Source organism: Bubalus bubalis, chromosome 20 (genome assembly GCF_019923935.1).
Source record: "Bubalus bubalis isolate 160015118507 breed Murrah chromosome 20, NDDB_SH_1, whole genome shotgun sequence".
Classification (NCBI taxonomy): domain Eukaryota; kingdom Metazoa; phylum Chordata; class Mammalia; order Artiodactyla; family Bovidae; genus Bubalus; species Bubalus bubalis.
Window position 1 is genome coordinate 4,174,798 of NC_059176.1, and position 15,250 is coordinate 4,190,047.

General features: G+C 45.2%; 1 protein-coding gene across 5 annotated transcripts in view; it reads right to left on the reverse strand.

The window, feature by feature from the left end:
* Window positions 1–1,738: 1,738 nt before the first annotated feature.
* The window catches only part of LOC112580945 (uncharacterized PE-PGRS family protein PE_PGRS36), a 41,580-nt gene continuing 28,068 nt past the window's right edge, over window positions 1,739–15,250 (reverse strand). For 3 of the 5 annotated variants that reach the window (XM_025271842.3, XR_003105399.3, XR_003105402.2), the window contains exons 2-3: window positions 9,056–9,124; window positions 1,739–2,143 (exon numbers count right to left, since the gene is read on the reverse strand). In XM_025271842.3, the coding sequence (XP_025127627.3) occupies window positions 9,057–9,124 (68 nt within the window). In that variant the 3' untranslated portion in view covers window positions 1,739–2,143; window position 9,056. Of the gene's footprint in view, window positions 2,144–7,917; window positions 7,991–9,055; window positions 9,170–15,250 lie in introns of all 5 variants that reach the window. The other 2 variants (XR_003105398.3, XM_025271843.3) reach the window with 2 other exon arrangements.

The window sequence follows — 15,250 nt, forward strand, 5'->3', positions numbered from 1 at the left end:
AACCTCAGGAACCTAGACATGTGTTACTGGCCTCAAAAGAAACTTTGAGTTCAGGGTCTAAGATGGCTGCTGCAGCTCCATGCATCCCATCTGCATTCCGGCCAGGGCCAAGCAGAGAAGAGGAAGAAGACGACATGCCCTGCCCCTTCCTCTCAAGCCCGGGGCCTGGAACATGCACATGTCAGCCTACTCATATCCCGTGGCGAAAAGGGATCTGAGGCTCAGGGCACTGGGTCGCCCGTGCTCCTGAGTGTTTGTGTGTGTGTGTGTGTGTGTGTGTGTGTGCATGTGTATGTATGAGTTAGTGTATTGCCCAGGCCTCTCTCCCCCTTCATCCAGTGCTCTTTCTTTAAGCAGCGACACTGGAAAGAAGCGGGCCTGGGAGAGAAATGAGATCCTTTGTTCCAACTGCGAAATGCCTGTGCTTAGAATTGGGAACCCGGGGAACAGAATGAATGGCTTGTGCATTGTGGTCATGTACTCTCAAGGCCCAGGATGCCCACTGGCTGGGCAGCCTGAGCCAGCCGGCTTGTGGGTGAGCGGTGCCTACTGCAGTCCTGGCAGGGCCCGAGCCCCACCTTCCTGCCCATCTGGCTCTGATGTTGCCGGCTGTGCCCGTCTCAGGTTTTTCGCCTGTTGTTCAGTCGCTCAGTCTTGTTCGACCCTTTGAAACCCCATGAACTGCAGCACGCCAGGCCTTCCTGTCCTTCACTATCTTCTGGAGTTTGCTCAAACTCATGTCCATTGAGTCGGTGATGTTATCCAACCATTTTCACAAGTAAGATGGAGTTAATGCTTTTGTCCTGTTACATCCCACGTTGTTTTCGGACCTCAGACAGGAGACTGGAGGCAAACAGGCCATCAGCTGGAACGTTGCGAGTGGTTGAACAGGGGACCCCAAAGGGACTCTGCAGATGAGATGAAGCTCAGGATCCTGAGGTGGGAAAATGGTCGTGGATCACCCAGAGAGGGGCAGGTAACCTGGAGAGTCCTTAGGGAAAGCAGGAGATGGTGGGATCAGAGAAAAGAGCATGTGATGATGGAAGCCGAGGCTATAGTAATGTAGTTGGAAGGCAGAGAGAAGGGCCACGAGCCCAGGCGTTGGAGGGCAAGGAGACTTCTCCCCAGAGCCTGCAGGAAGAACCGCCCCGGGTCACGCCTTGGTTTTAGCCAGGTGAGACCACTTGGACTCCTCAGCCGAAAGTACAAGGGTTTGTGTGGTTTTCGGCTGCAGAGTTGGTGAGGTCTTGTTACAGCAGCAGCAGGAGTCAGATATGTGAAGGCCTGGAGTGTTGGGACCCTGTGGGATTGCAGCTGGCAGGATGGGAAGCAGTGGGTGGAAGGAGACTTGAAAGGCCCAGAAGGACAGGCAGGCTCTTTGCTGGACGGTGAGCGGCCTCTGGGACCAGCGTGTGGGGGTCTGGGAGGGGCTCCCAGGGAGGCCAGCCAGGAATGCCCTGAACCCGCCTTCCACCCCCATCGAGGGGGCTGTACTTAATCTCGAGGAAGAGAGACCCACAAGGGTGGTGTGGGGGCCCATGGAGATGCCTCCGGGCCAGGAAATGACTGGCCTGTAGGAAGGCAACCGGAAACGGCCTCAGCCGGAGTGCTTGCGGTCGCGGTGTTGTGCAAAGTTCTGGAAGCCCGTGCGTCTCAAGAAGTACCCGGGTGTGCAGGGCCGCGGAACGAATCTTGGATCAGCCAGACCCGAGCCCCAACAGCACAGGGAAACCAGACGCAAAGACCCGGAGCTTTTTATTGAGAGTGCTTTCAGAGACACCCTACACAATCCAGGGTCCAGCGACCTCTGGTTCACGGGGGAGGGGCTGTCGAAGTGCAAAAATGCTCTGCAAGCGGAGCCCAGGAGGGTCCCTGGGAATTGGAAGCGTGGCTCAGCCAAAACGCACAATGAAAAGAAATGTGTGACCATGAAAGAGACACATTCAAAATCGCATGTTTTTCGTCTTCAGTGTTCACGGAAACATGCCCATTAGCGGGGGTGGGCGCAGTGTGGGTGGGGGAGGCCCGGCGGAACGCGGCAAAGGGCTCCAGGGAACAGGATTTCTGTGCGCGGCGAAGACGCCACCCTGGAAAGCCACGTGTAGACGCGTGCGTCCAACAGCCCCACGGATGGTTTCAGATCCTGCAGGGAAGAGAGAAAAAAAACATTCTGAACATTGCCAGAATGGTATTTGAGTAAACAGTGTGGACAGCTGCTCCTCGCTGTCGGAGCCAAAGAAATTCTGCTGTCCTCCAGGAGGAAAACGCGTTTGACCAGGGACCCGTTAACTGGGGGCTGATCTGCCTGGCAGGATTGGCGCCCCTGCCAGGGGCACCCCGGGGGGTCTCTGGACTCCACCTCGAGCACCCTCTTTTCAGCTGACTGTGGGTTCCCTGACTTGCGGATGCGTTTTTCCCCCTTCCTAGACAAAGTGTTAATTGTGCGTGGGAGAGGGGAGGCGGCCCCCTCTGGGGGCTGCAGCCTGGCTTGAACCCCAGGTGGAGATGTGGAAGGTGCTGGGAGAGCCGGGTGCCCCCCGAAGTGGCAGGTGGGGGAGGCGGGGAGGCCCGGGGAGGCCATGCCAAGGCCTGTCCGGCCCAAAGGTCAGAGGCACACAAAGGATGCTGGAGTTCGCCCTCTCCCCCGGGAATGACCCGAGTGTGAGAGCCGGGCTGCTCCTCCGGCAAAGCGCCTGGGGATTAATTAGTTTAATTGGTCCCTGCTTTAGGCCAAATAGTCAGTGTCAAAAGAGAAAAGTAAAAGATACTTTCCCATTTGGGAAGACAAAAACGGCCCCTGGCAATGGCGGAGGGTGGTAATAACAACAAAAAGCCTTTGCGGGAGTTGACTTGAATGGCCTGGGAAGGCGGCTGGACCCCAGCTCGGACCCCCCTCGCATACCAAGCAGAGATGGGAGCCCTCTGGGAAAGGCCGGCCCAGGAACTTGTTCTGGCCAAGGCGCCACCCCCAGCCTCAGGCAGAAACATCTTGGGGGGCGCCCATTGAGCCTCGTTATCAGGGTTTGTACCCCTGGCCACGAATGCCCCCAACTTTCCCCAACCTCATTTGCAAGAGGAAACTGGGTCCCCAGAGGACTGGTTGGTCCTGGCTGTGCTACGCTTGGAGGGGTGGACTCTGGTTTTCATGCGGTAATTGTTGTGGGGCTGGGGAGCCTGGTGGGGAGAAAGGCTTGAAGCAGGTCCGTGGGTGTTGTTAAGATGCGCAAGGACCTGTCTTATGTCTTAGAGGGTGGAGGTGTGGTGGGGGAGGCAGGGCCAGAGCCCACAGCCCAAGGTTAGGCTAGCTGTGTGACCTTGGACAAGTCACTTGGCCCCTCTGGGCTCCTGTCCCCATCCCTCAGATGGAGATCATGCACGTGCCCTGATGCAGCGCCCGTGTGCCCGTTGTTAGGATGGTGAGCACAGACGCCAAGGGCATCTCTTGCGCGAGGACGAGGACGGTGTGCAGTCCCAGGGGAGCTGGGACGAGTGAGGGAATCACGGCCAAGGCTGGAGGAGTGGTCCCAGGTGCATTTTCCCAATTAAAGAAGGTTGAAAGACTCGGTCACGACTGAGCGCGCACGCTCGCAAGACAATACGAGAGTCGGAAAGATTGGGGAACAAAACATAATGACTTTAAAAATCACACTGGATTTTTTCTATTTATATTCTCTTACCCAGGCTGAGGTAGAAAATATTTATCTGTGCTGTTTTACAAGAAATGGCCTCTGGCCAGATGAGACGCGACTTTGGTCCACAGAGCTCAGAAGACAAAGGGAGGAAGGGAGCTCCATCATGAATGTTCATTGTGTCAGACTACCCCAGAGAGACCAGGAGGCCACTCTTGTTTTGTCTTGTTTTACAGCTTAAAAAAAAAGATTGTAAAATCTACTCTGTTGTTCTTGTTTAGTCACTAAGTTGTGTCCAACACTTTGTGACCCCATGGACTGTAGCTTGCCAGGCTTCCCTGTCCTTCACTATCTCCCGGAGTTTACTCAAACTCACATCCATTGAGTTGGTGATGCCATCCCATTATCTCATCTTCTGTCTTCCCCTTCTCCTTTTGCCTTCAGTCTTTCCCAGCATCAGGGTCTTTTCCAACAAGTCTGCTCTTTGCCTCCAGTGGCCAAAGTATTGGAGCTTCAGCTTCAGCACCAGTCCTTCCAATGTATATTCAGGGTTAGTTTCCTTTAGGATGGACTGGTTCGATCTCCTTGCTGTCCAAAGGACTCTCAAGAGTCTTCTCCAGCACCACAGTTCGAAAGCATCAATTCTTTGGCACTCAGCCTTCTTTATGGTCCAACTCTCATATCTGTACATGACTACTGGAAAAACCGTAGATTTGACTATACAAACTTTTGTCGGCAATGTCTCTGCCTCTTAATATGCTGTCTAGGTTTATCATAACTTCCCTTCCAAGGAGAGTGAAAAAGCTGGCTTAAAACTCAACATTCAAAAAACTAAGATCATGGCATCCGGTCCCATCACTTCATGGCAAATAGAAGGGGAAAAAGTGGAAACAGTGACAGATTTTATTTTCTTGGGCTCTAAAATCACTGCGGATGGTGATTGCAGCCATGAAATTAAAACATGCTTGCTCCTTGGAAAAAAATCTACATAGCATATTATTTACCATTTTAATAATCTTGAAGTGTATAGTGAAGTGGTGTTAAGTACATTTCACATCATTGTACAACCGTGATCACCATCCGTTTCTAGAACTCTTTGATCTTTCCCAACTGAAACTCTGTCCCCATTAAACAACCCCCACCCCCGCTTCCCCCTGGCACCCACCCTAAAGTCCTGTCTCTGTGAATCTGACTGCTCCGAGTACCTCATAAGTGTGGAATCATATGCTCTTTGTCCTTTTGTCTTACTTATTTCACTTAATGTTCTCAGTGTTTGGCCAGGTGATAGGATAAGTCAGATCTTCCTTCCTTTTTTTAAAAAGTTGTATTTATTTTTTCACTTGTTTGGCTGCCTCGGGTCTTGGTTGCAGCTCGTGCGCTTAGCAGTTTTCGGTGCTCAGGTTTAGTTGCTCCGTGGCTTCGGGGATACTATTTCCACAACCAGGGACTGAACCTGAGCACACCTGTGTCCCCTGTTTTGCAAGGTGGATCCTCAACCACTGGACCATTAGGGAAGTCCTTTCTTCCTTCTTAAGGCTGGAAAATATGCCAAGAGGGCTTCCTAGCTGGCACTAGTGGTAAAGAACCTCCTCCTGCCAATACAGGAAACATAAGAGATTTGGGTTTGATTCTGGGGTCAAGAAGATCCCCTGGAGGAGGGCATGGCAACCCACTCCAGTATTTTTGTCTGGCGATATTCCAAGAGGCCTTTGGTTTTATTCTGTGGTGTGTTGGTGGTGGGGGATACAAAGAGAGAAAGAGGGGTTGGCCCAGATCCAGTGGCCAGAAGGGAAGTGGCCGTGGGCTCTTCCGGGGGCGGGATGAAGTTGCCGAGGTTGACTCTCTGTGGGAGGAATGGGGGAGATTTCATCTTTTCAGTAGCTTAAACGGAATACCTTAGGGCCAGATGGCAGTTGAGGCACCGGGACGACATGCAAAATCTCAGGAAGCATCCTCAGTACCAGTGACCCAGATAATTCACATTTTACTGCAGTATTTAACAAAATAGAAGTAATCAAAAAAGTCTGTGATGAACAAAATACCAAAATTTAAAGTGAAGACAGGGTTAGTCTGGTTCTGTCTCACTCAGGTTCTCATAAGGATTGGCCTAGCACAGATCTTGTCTTTATTTTAAATTTTGGTATTTTGTTCATCAGGGATTTTTTCCCATTATTTTTTGTCTAAGTTACGGTCAAATATACATAACACGAAACTCATCATTTGCAACCATATTTAGGTGTACACTTCAATGGTATTAAATACATTCAACTGCGTGCGTTCTCAGTTGCTGTGTCCTCTTTGCGACCCCATGGACTGTAGCCCACTAGGCTCCTCTGTCCATGGAATTTTCCAGGCAAGAATACTGGAGTGGGTAGTCATTTCCCCCTCTAGGCAATCTTCCTGACTCAGGGATCCAACCTGCGTCTCCTATGTCTCCTGCATCGGCAGGCGGATTCTTTGTCCTTGAGCCACATGGGCAGCCCGTTAAATACATTCACATTTGTGCAACTCTCACCACCGTCCATCCCCAGAAATTTCTTACTTCCCCAGCTGAAGCTCTGTCCCTATTACACACAAACTCCCCTTTCTCCCTCGCCCAGCTTATTGGAAGCTACCCTTCTACTATCTGTCTCCATGGATTTGACTACTCTAGGGAACTCATGGAAGTACAGTCCGAACTATTTGTTCTTTTGTTATTGACATTTCACTCAGCGTACTGTCCTCAGGGTTCGTCTGTGTTGTAAGAGTACCAGAATTGACTTCCTTTTTAAGACTGAGTAACATTTCGTTACTCAGTGGATAGGCCACATCTTGTTTATCCATTCATAGGTTGATGAACTTTGGGGTTTATTTCCACCCTTCGGCTATTGTGAATAGTGCTGCTATGAACATTGTTGTGCAAAGATTTTCTTGAGTCCCTGGCTTCAATTCTTTCAGAGCAGAATTCCTGGATTATATGGTAATTCTGCGTTTAGCTCTTTGAGGCCGGGCAAAACTGTTTTCCATGGTAGATGCTCTGTTTCTTATTCCCATCAGCAATGCACAAGGATTTCAGTTTCTCTACATCCTTCCAACACTTGTTCTTTTCATTAAAAAAAAAAAAAAAAATTAGCCAGCCCGACGGGTGTGAGGTGGTATCTCACTGTGGTTTTGACTTGTGTCTCCCCAGCGACTACTGATGCGGAACATCTCTTCATGTGCTGCTTCGCCATTTCTGTAACTTCTCTGGCATAATGTCCATTCAGTTCCTTTGCCCATTTTTGAATTGGGCTGTTTATTTTGCTGTTGTGATTGAGCTGTATCTGCATTACTTTTGACTTAAAAATTATTGCCTTAAATGCGACTAATCTTCATTGCTGAGCTTTTTGGTGTTTCCTTGAATTCTGCATGAAGGGAGTACCTCATTTGCCTCGCCCTCGTTCCAGACCTGGTTCTCTGGGGGAGGAAAATTCCTGGAGGGGCGGGTGACAGCCAGGGTGGGAGAAGGACAGATGAGGGGGAGTGGGCTGGGGGGCCGGCCTGGTGGGAAGGGCAAAGTGGAGGGCTGAGGAAGGTCTGACCCTTGGTGTTCTCAAGGCTGCCGTGTAACAGCCCCTGTCCTCCAACAGGAGCCCTCCACGAGTGGTTTCTCATTGAAAAGGAGGAGGAAGGGTTGAGTTTGTGAGTTCGATGTTTGGGCCAGTGCCCGGGAGAGGTAACAGAATAGCTGCAAATGTCGTGTTGAGGATGGGGAAGGACGGGTGACCAGGAGAGGTTGGTGCTCAGCCGTGCCGGCCTCCTGGGGATGTGTGCCCAGCCATGTGGATCCTACGGGGATGAAGACCCCAGAGACAGTGCAGACCCACTCTCCTCCCTTACCCTTTGACCTGCCAGGCAGTTGGGGCTGCATAGGAGGTCCACTCAGCAAGCTCAAACAGACTGCTTCCCTCTTCTAAAGGACGGGTGCCCTTCCTGCATCCTGGGTAGCACGTGGTATATCCATCACCAGTTGTGCACGTGTGTGCAGTTGAGTGCGACTCTCTGGTACCCCATAGAGAGAAGCCCTCCAGGCTCCTCTGTCCATGGGATTCTCCAGGCAAGAATACGAGAGTGGGTTGCCATTATCTCCTCCAGGGGATCTTCCCGACCCAGGGATGGAACCTGCCTCTCCTGTGTCTCCTGCATTGGCAGGCGGGTTCTTTACCACTGAGCCACCTGGGATGCCTTATCCATCACCACGGCCAAGCCCAAAGGCAGTGGTGGTGATGTGTCGAGTCTCCAAGGAAGTGAGAGAACCTCAGATGCTCACCAGAATTCAACCCACATCACAGCATCGTTAGCATCAAACTGAGATTTGCTTGTTTGGACTTCTGGACAGCATCCTAAGAAAAGTGGTTATTAGGGTCATTAATAATAATCAGTTGGCCTTTATTCTCAAAGACAGAAGTGCTCCTTCTGGGAAGCCTAGCTGAAATGCCACATCCCAATTTGATAAAAACTATAAATATACAAATCTGAGCTCAGTGAATATGAAGTAGAATAAATAAAAAGAAAAGCACACTGAGCTCTATCATAATTAATTTTCTGAATTCAGAGATAAACAGAAAATACTAAATGCAGCCAGGTAAGAACGAGACCTACAGAGGAACAATATACAAATGCCAGTAGCATTCCTTTTGGAAACAGTGCAAGCTGGAAGTCAGTGGGGCGAATATCTTTAGAGAAGGAAATGGTTCATCCAGAATTCTCTTTTCTGCAAAAATATCTTTCCAAAATGGAAGGCAAAATAAAGAGGTTTTTAAGACCCTAGCAGAAACTGACACTACAGGAAATATTAAAGGAAGTTAATATTAAAGGAAGCAGAAAGAAGATAATATTAGATAGAAATCTGGATCTACAGAAAAAGAGGCAAGAGTATTAGAAGTGGCAAATATGTAGAGAAATGTAAAAAAAATTAAAAACAAACAAAAGCTCATTTTAAGGCTGATTATTCACAGTGATATTTGTGGCATTCTGGCGGTTCATAAGTTTTATTTAAAAACTTGAATTAATATATTTAAATTATAGATGTCATGTATACTCATTTCATTCAGATTCAAATAGAATCTCAATGATAATAAAATCTTCAATTTATTCCCTGAAAGAAGTAATGTTTGATAATCAACCTCCTGTACATTTTGTATATTAAACATTAAAATATACAAACACGTATGGAATATTAATTTTTACATGAAATATTTAACATTATTCTGCTAATTGCATTTAAAAACACTTACTAAAAGAAAAATTTTCTTCAACTTTTAATTTCCTTAGAAAACAACTGACCATTTAAAACAAAATATTAACAATATACTCTGGGGCTTATTATATATTGAAAAGTAAAATCTATGACCACAGTAGTACATAGGACAGGGGAATTAAATGAAAGAACATTGCAGGATACTTACATTATATGTGAAGTGGTACAGCATTTGACGGTAGACTGTGATATGTACATTTAAATTCTGCAGCTACTTCTGAAAATTGGAACAAAGAGATACGATTGAGTAGAGAGAATCAATCTGTGGAGAGAATGGGAATTAAAAAAACATAATTAATTGCAAAGAAGAAAGGAAAAAAAAGAACAGAAGACAGATGGGACAAATAAAAAACGAGTGGATAGGGCTTCTCTGGTGGCTCAGTTGTTAAGAGTCCTCCTGCCAATGCAGAGAATATGAGTCTGATCCCTGGTCTGGGAAGATTCCATATGCCCTGGGGCACCTAAGCCCGTGTACCACAACTTCTGAAGCCCGTGTACCCTGGGGGCCGTGCTCTGCAACAGGAGAAGCCACCGCAACGAGAAGCTTGTGTACAGCATCTAGAGAGTAGGCCCGCTTGCCACAGCTGGAGAAAAGCCGCCGAGCAGTGCAGACCCAACACAGTCAAAAGAAAAAAAAAAAAGTGGAAAGACGGTAGACCTACAGCCAGTGATTCTGATAATTACATTAAATGTTTACATTTACAAACACTTCAGTAAAACGCAGAGATTGTGACACCGGATGACAGAGCAAGGCTTGACTGTACGTCGCTTCAAAGTGAACACGTTAGCCGCTCAGCCGGGTCTGGCTCTTTGCGACCCCGTGGGCTGTAGCCCGCCAGGCTCCTCTGTCCATGGAATTGTCCAGGCAAGAATACTGGAGTCGGTAGCCATTTCCTTCTCCAGGGAAGCTTCTCGACCCAGGGATTGAACTCAGGTCTCCTGCATTGAGGGTAGATTCTTTACCATCTGAGTCACTAAGGAAGACTCCATATGCTGCTTATAGAAACCTATTTTAAATATTCAAAAATCAATTGTATGTTCACATACTATCAAAAAAAGTTGGTAAGTGAAATTTTAAAATGCTGTATTATAAATGAATTATATAAACGAAAAGCAAAAGAATGAGGGAATATTGAAAAGGCACAGGAGCCAGTCTGAAAGAGCTCCCAATGGCCAACGCTGTAACAATATTAGAAACAGAATGACCATGAGAGCATTGGATTCTAGAGGAAAACAACAGAATGGGAAGGACCAGTGATGTCTTCAAGAAAATTAGAGATACCAAGGGAACATTTCATGCAAAGATGGGTACAGTAAAGGACCGAAATGGTATGGACCTAACAGAAGCAGAAGATATAAAGAATACACAGAAGAATTATACAAAAAAGATCTTAATAGCCCGGATAACCTCGATGGTGTGATCACTTACCTAGAACTGGACATCCTGGAGTGTGAAGTCAAGTGGGCCTTAGGAAGTATCACTACAAGCAAAGCTAGTGGAAGTAATGGAATTCCAACTAAGCTATTTCAAATCCTAAAAGAGGATGCTATCAAAGTGCTGCACTCAATATGCCAGAAAATTTGGAAAACTCAGCAGTGACCACAGGACTGGAAAATGTCAGTTTTCATTCCAGTTCCAAAGAAGGGCGATGTCAAAGATGCTCAAACAACCACACAATTGCACTCATTTCACATGCTACCAAGGTAATACTCAAAATCCTTCAAGCTAGGCTTCAACAGCACATGAACTGAGAACTTCTGGATGTACAAGCTGGATTTAGAAAAAGCAGAGGATCCAATGCCAACATCCATTGGATCATAGAAAAAGCAAGAGACTGCCTGGATTGCAACAAACTGGAAAATTCTTAAAGAGATGGGAATATCAGACCACCCTACATGTCTCCTGAGAAACCTGTATGCAGGTCAAGAAGCAACAGTTAGAACTGGACATGAAACAATGGACTGGTTCAAACTGGGAAAGGAGTACGTCAAGGCTGTGTATTGTCTCCCTGCTTATTTAACTTCTATGCAGGGTGCATCATGCAAAATGCCATGCTGGATGAAGCACAAGCTGGAATCAAGATTGGCGGGAGAAATATCAATAATCTCAGATATGCAGATGACACCACTCTTATGGCAAAAAGTGAAGAACTAAAGAGCCTCTTGATGAAAGTGAAAGAGGAGAGTAAAAAAGCTGGCTTAAAGCTCAGGATTCAAAAACGAAGATCATGGCACCCGGTCCCATCATTTCATGGCACATAGATGGGGAAACAATGGAAAGAGTGACAAACTTTATTTTCTCCGGCTCCAAAATCACTGCAGATGGTGATTGCAGCCATGAAATTAAAAGGCTCCTTGTAAGAAAAGTTATGACAAACCTAGACAGCATTTTAAGAAGCAGACATATTACTTTCCTGATAAAGCTCCATATAGTCAAAGCTGTGATTTTTCCAGTAGTCACGTATAGAAGTGAGATTTGGAGCATAAAGAAGGCTGAGTGTGAAAGAATTGATGCTTTCAAACTGTGGTACTGGAGAAGACTCTTGAGAGTCCCTTGGACTGCAAGGAGATCAAACCAGTCAGTCTTAAAGGAAATCAACCCTGAATATTCTTTGGAAAGATTGATACTGAAGCTGAAGCTCTAGTACTTTGGGCACCTGATGTGAAGAGCCAACTCATTGGAAAAGACCCTGATGCTGGGAAAGACCGAGGGCAGGAGAGAAGCGGGTGACAGAGGATGAGATAGTTGGATGGCATCACCAACTCAACAGACATGAGTTTGAGCAAACTCCGAGAGATGGTGATGAACAGGGAAGCCTGGTGTGCTGCAGTCCACGGGTTCTCAAAGAGTCGGGTATGAATGAGTGACTGAACGACAACAAGTATTGGATTCTAACCCAAATAATAAACTGAATATATTTTAGTCTGAACAAATATAAATTAATAATGTAATAGATAAATAAATGAAATTATATGAAAAGGACTATCACTGAAGTGAAATGAAAAGGAATGATACCTATTTATAGAAGTCCAATTAATTCATGTAAAAAGGAATAAGGGGAAATCAAAAAATTGCCATTAGAATTTCATAGATATCATGGAGGCAAAATACACCAATGGATGCCAAAATTAGTGGGAGAAAGTTTAAGAAGAAACAGAACCTTTGCATTGCCTCGAAGTATCTCCCTGCTCTATTACAAAAAGAAGAATAGTGGCTACACAATGGAGGAACCTGACAGACACCATGTTTACAAAATGATGAAAGTTCCCGTCACAAGAAATAAGACATGATAACGTCGAGGGCTCCCTGATATGGCACAGGTTACTCCTGCGGTATTTCTCTTGATGATGCAGAACCTCAGATCACTATGAGAAGGCATGACACAACACAAATCAAGGGACAGTCCAGAAAACACCTGACCACTGCTCTTCAAGGGTGCCAAGTCCTGACTGATGGAAATACTGAACAATTGCACAGACTGTAGGGGACTAAGGACGTGCCAGCTAGGAGCAGTGTGGGATCCTGAACTGCGCTCCGGAGTTTCACTTTGTGAAAAAGTGGTAAAATCCAAATAAAATTTGTAGTTTAGTTAATAGTATTTTATCAATGTTAATATCTTGGTTTTCTTAATTGGTCCACGACTTAGGCATTATCATTAGAAAAGGTGAGTAAAGGGTATACATGTCTTCTGATATTCTAAGTGTCTAAAAAAGAATATATATTCTTTTTATGTATATATAAATGTATATATATGTATATAAATGTTGTATACTATATATATGTATATAAATATATATATATGTATATATACATATTTATATATATAGGCTATATATAGACCCCATAGGCTGCCGTCTATGGGGTCTCAGAGAGTCGGACACGACCGAAGTGACTTAATATATATGTGTGCATATAAAGAATGTGTATATATATATATATATGCATATATATATGAATATACAGATACATAAACTAAATCACTTTGCTGTATGCCTGAAACTAACACAACATTGTAAACCAACTGTATGTTAGTTGGCGAGAGTAGTGTGGGAACATACATACTACCACACGTGAAGCAGATAGCCAGTGGGAATTCGTTGTGTAACTCACAGAACTCAAACTGGGACCCTGTAACAACTTAGAGGGGTGGGAGGTGGGGGGATGTTCGAGAGGGCGGGGACGTACGTGTATCTGTGGCTGATTCAGGTTGATGGATGGTGGAAACCAACACAATATTGTAAAGCAATTATCCTTAAATTAAACAAAAACAAAAACACACCAAAAGTACATGCCGCCTAAGTAAAAGCTTTAGATATTACAGGTCTAGACAATCCCTTGACTGTGACCTTGTGAGAAGCCTTGAGCCTGAACCACTCAGTTCATGGATTCCTGACGCTCAGAAATTGTTAATAAATTTTGTTGTTTTAAGTCACTATGTTTTGGGTTACTTTTAAAATGTAACAATAGATACCTACCTCATAGTGAGTTTTAGGAAATCGTTAATATAAACAGAATAAACATGTGGTCAAGACTGCCAAAAATAATTCTACGTCAATAAAAAGTTGTTTGTTTTGAAAAAAAAGCCTTAACAAACAATACAGTTTATGATAGCATAAAATACATGAATGCCTAGGGATAAATGTCACACAATATATACCAGACCTGTACCCTAAAAGCTATAAAGCACTGAAATTAAAAAGAAAAATAAGAGAGAAACTAAAGGATGTTATGAAGAAATAAAAAGATATATCTTGTTCAGGGATCCAAAGATTCTAAATGGTTAGATATCAATTTTGCCCTCAACAATCTATGGATTCAGTGCAAATCTCAATTATAATCACACTGGTCTTTTTGTGGCAATTGACAAGGCAGTTCTAAAATTTACATGGCAATTCAAGGACCACGAATAGCCAAAGCAATTTCGAAAAAGAACAGAGAAGGAGGATTTATACCACTGAATTTTAAGCCCTACTGTGAAGCAATAGCATGCTACTGGTGTGAGGACAAATATCTAAATCAATGGGACAGAATAGAGAACCTAGAAAAAGATCCAGGTATGTATGGCCAATTGATTTTTTTAAAAAATGTGCACGGTGAACCTTAGGGAGAAGGAAAGTCTTTAAAACAAATATTGATAGGCATACATAAAAATACGAACCTCAACCCCTACCTCACATCACACACAAAAGTGATTTTGAAATGGATCACAGACCCAAACATAAAAACCAAAAATATAAAACTTCTAGGAAATGGAGATAAATGATTTGTGCCCTGGAGGTAGGCAAAGGGTGTTTAAATTCTTTGAATTTTATCTCTTTATTTTTGGTGGCCCTGGGTCGTTGCTGCCGTGAACAGCTTCTCGTGGTGGTGGCTTCTCTGGCTGTGGAGCACAGGTTCTGGGGTGCGGGCTCTGTGTCTGTGGCACACAGGCTTAGTTTGTCCCATAGCACCTGGAATCTTCCGGGTCCAGGGACTGAACCTGTGTCCTCTTCATCGGCAGTCAGATTCAAATCCACTGTACCACCTGGGAAGTACTCGGCAAAGAGTTCTTAATAAGACCCACACTGTCACAAAACGCAAAATGGTAAAAATGGGTGTTATCAAAATGAATATCCACCTTTCAAATGACCCGTTAAGACAACGGACAGGCAAGCCAGTCTGGGAGAACAGACTTGCAACTCACAGTCTGATAAGGGACTTTAGCAGAATTTAATAAGAGCATGAACAACGTAATTAAAATATTGGATGAAAAACTTTGAACAGATACTTCATACAAGAAGCTCTGCAGACAAGGGAGCCCTTGGCTGTTTCCTCTGCTTGAAATGTCTCCTCCTCCATCGTCTCACTAACTCCCTCTTCTCTTCAAGTCTTTGCTCAAACTTCCCCTTCTCAGAGAGGCCTCCCCTGACATTTTATTTAATATTACACTCTGCCCCAGCTCCTCCCCACCACACACATTTTCCAAATCCCCTTTTTTCTTCTTTTTTTCCCTTGGCACGTCCATCAGTTTCTAACACACTGTAAAATTTACTTACTTATGCTTATTCATTATCTCCGTCCCCTGTGAGAATGAGCAAGAACTCTGTGTATTTTTCCATGGATGCATCCCGAGCGTCTACATGAGTGCCTGACACATAGTAGGTGTTCAAAAAAAAAAAATCTCTCTTTTATACGTGAGTGAATAAATAAAAGGCTGCTTTTATGCTTCCGCTTTGTTTTTGGTCTCCAGTGGTGTTACTTTGATGTGTCAGGCATGAATTCATTTTTATTTATCCTGCTACAGACTCGCCGTGCATCTTAAATGTAAGATTTCCGTCCATCATCAGTTCTGGGAACTTCTTC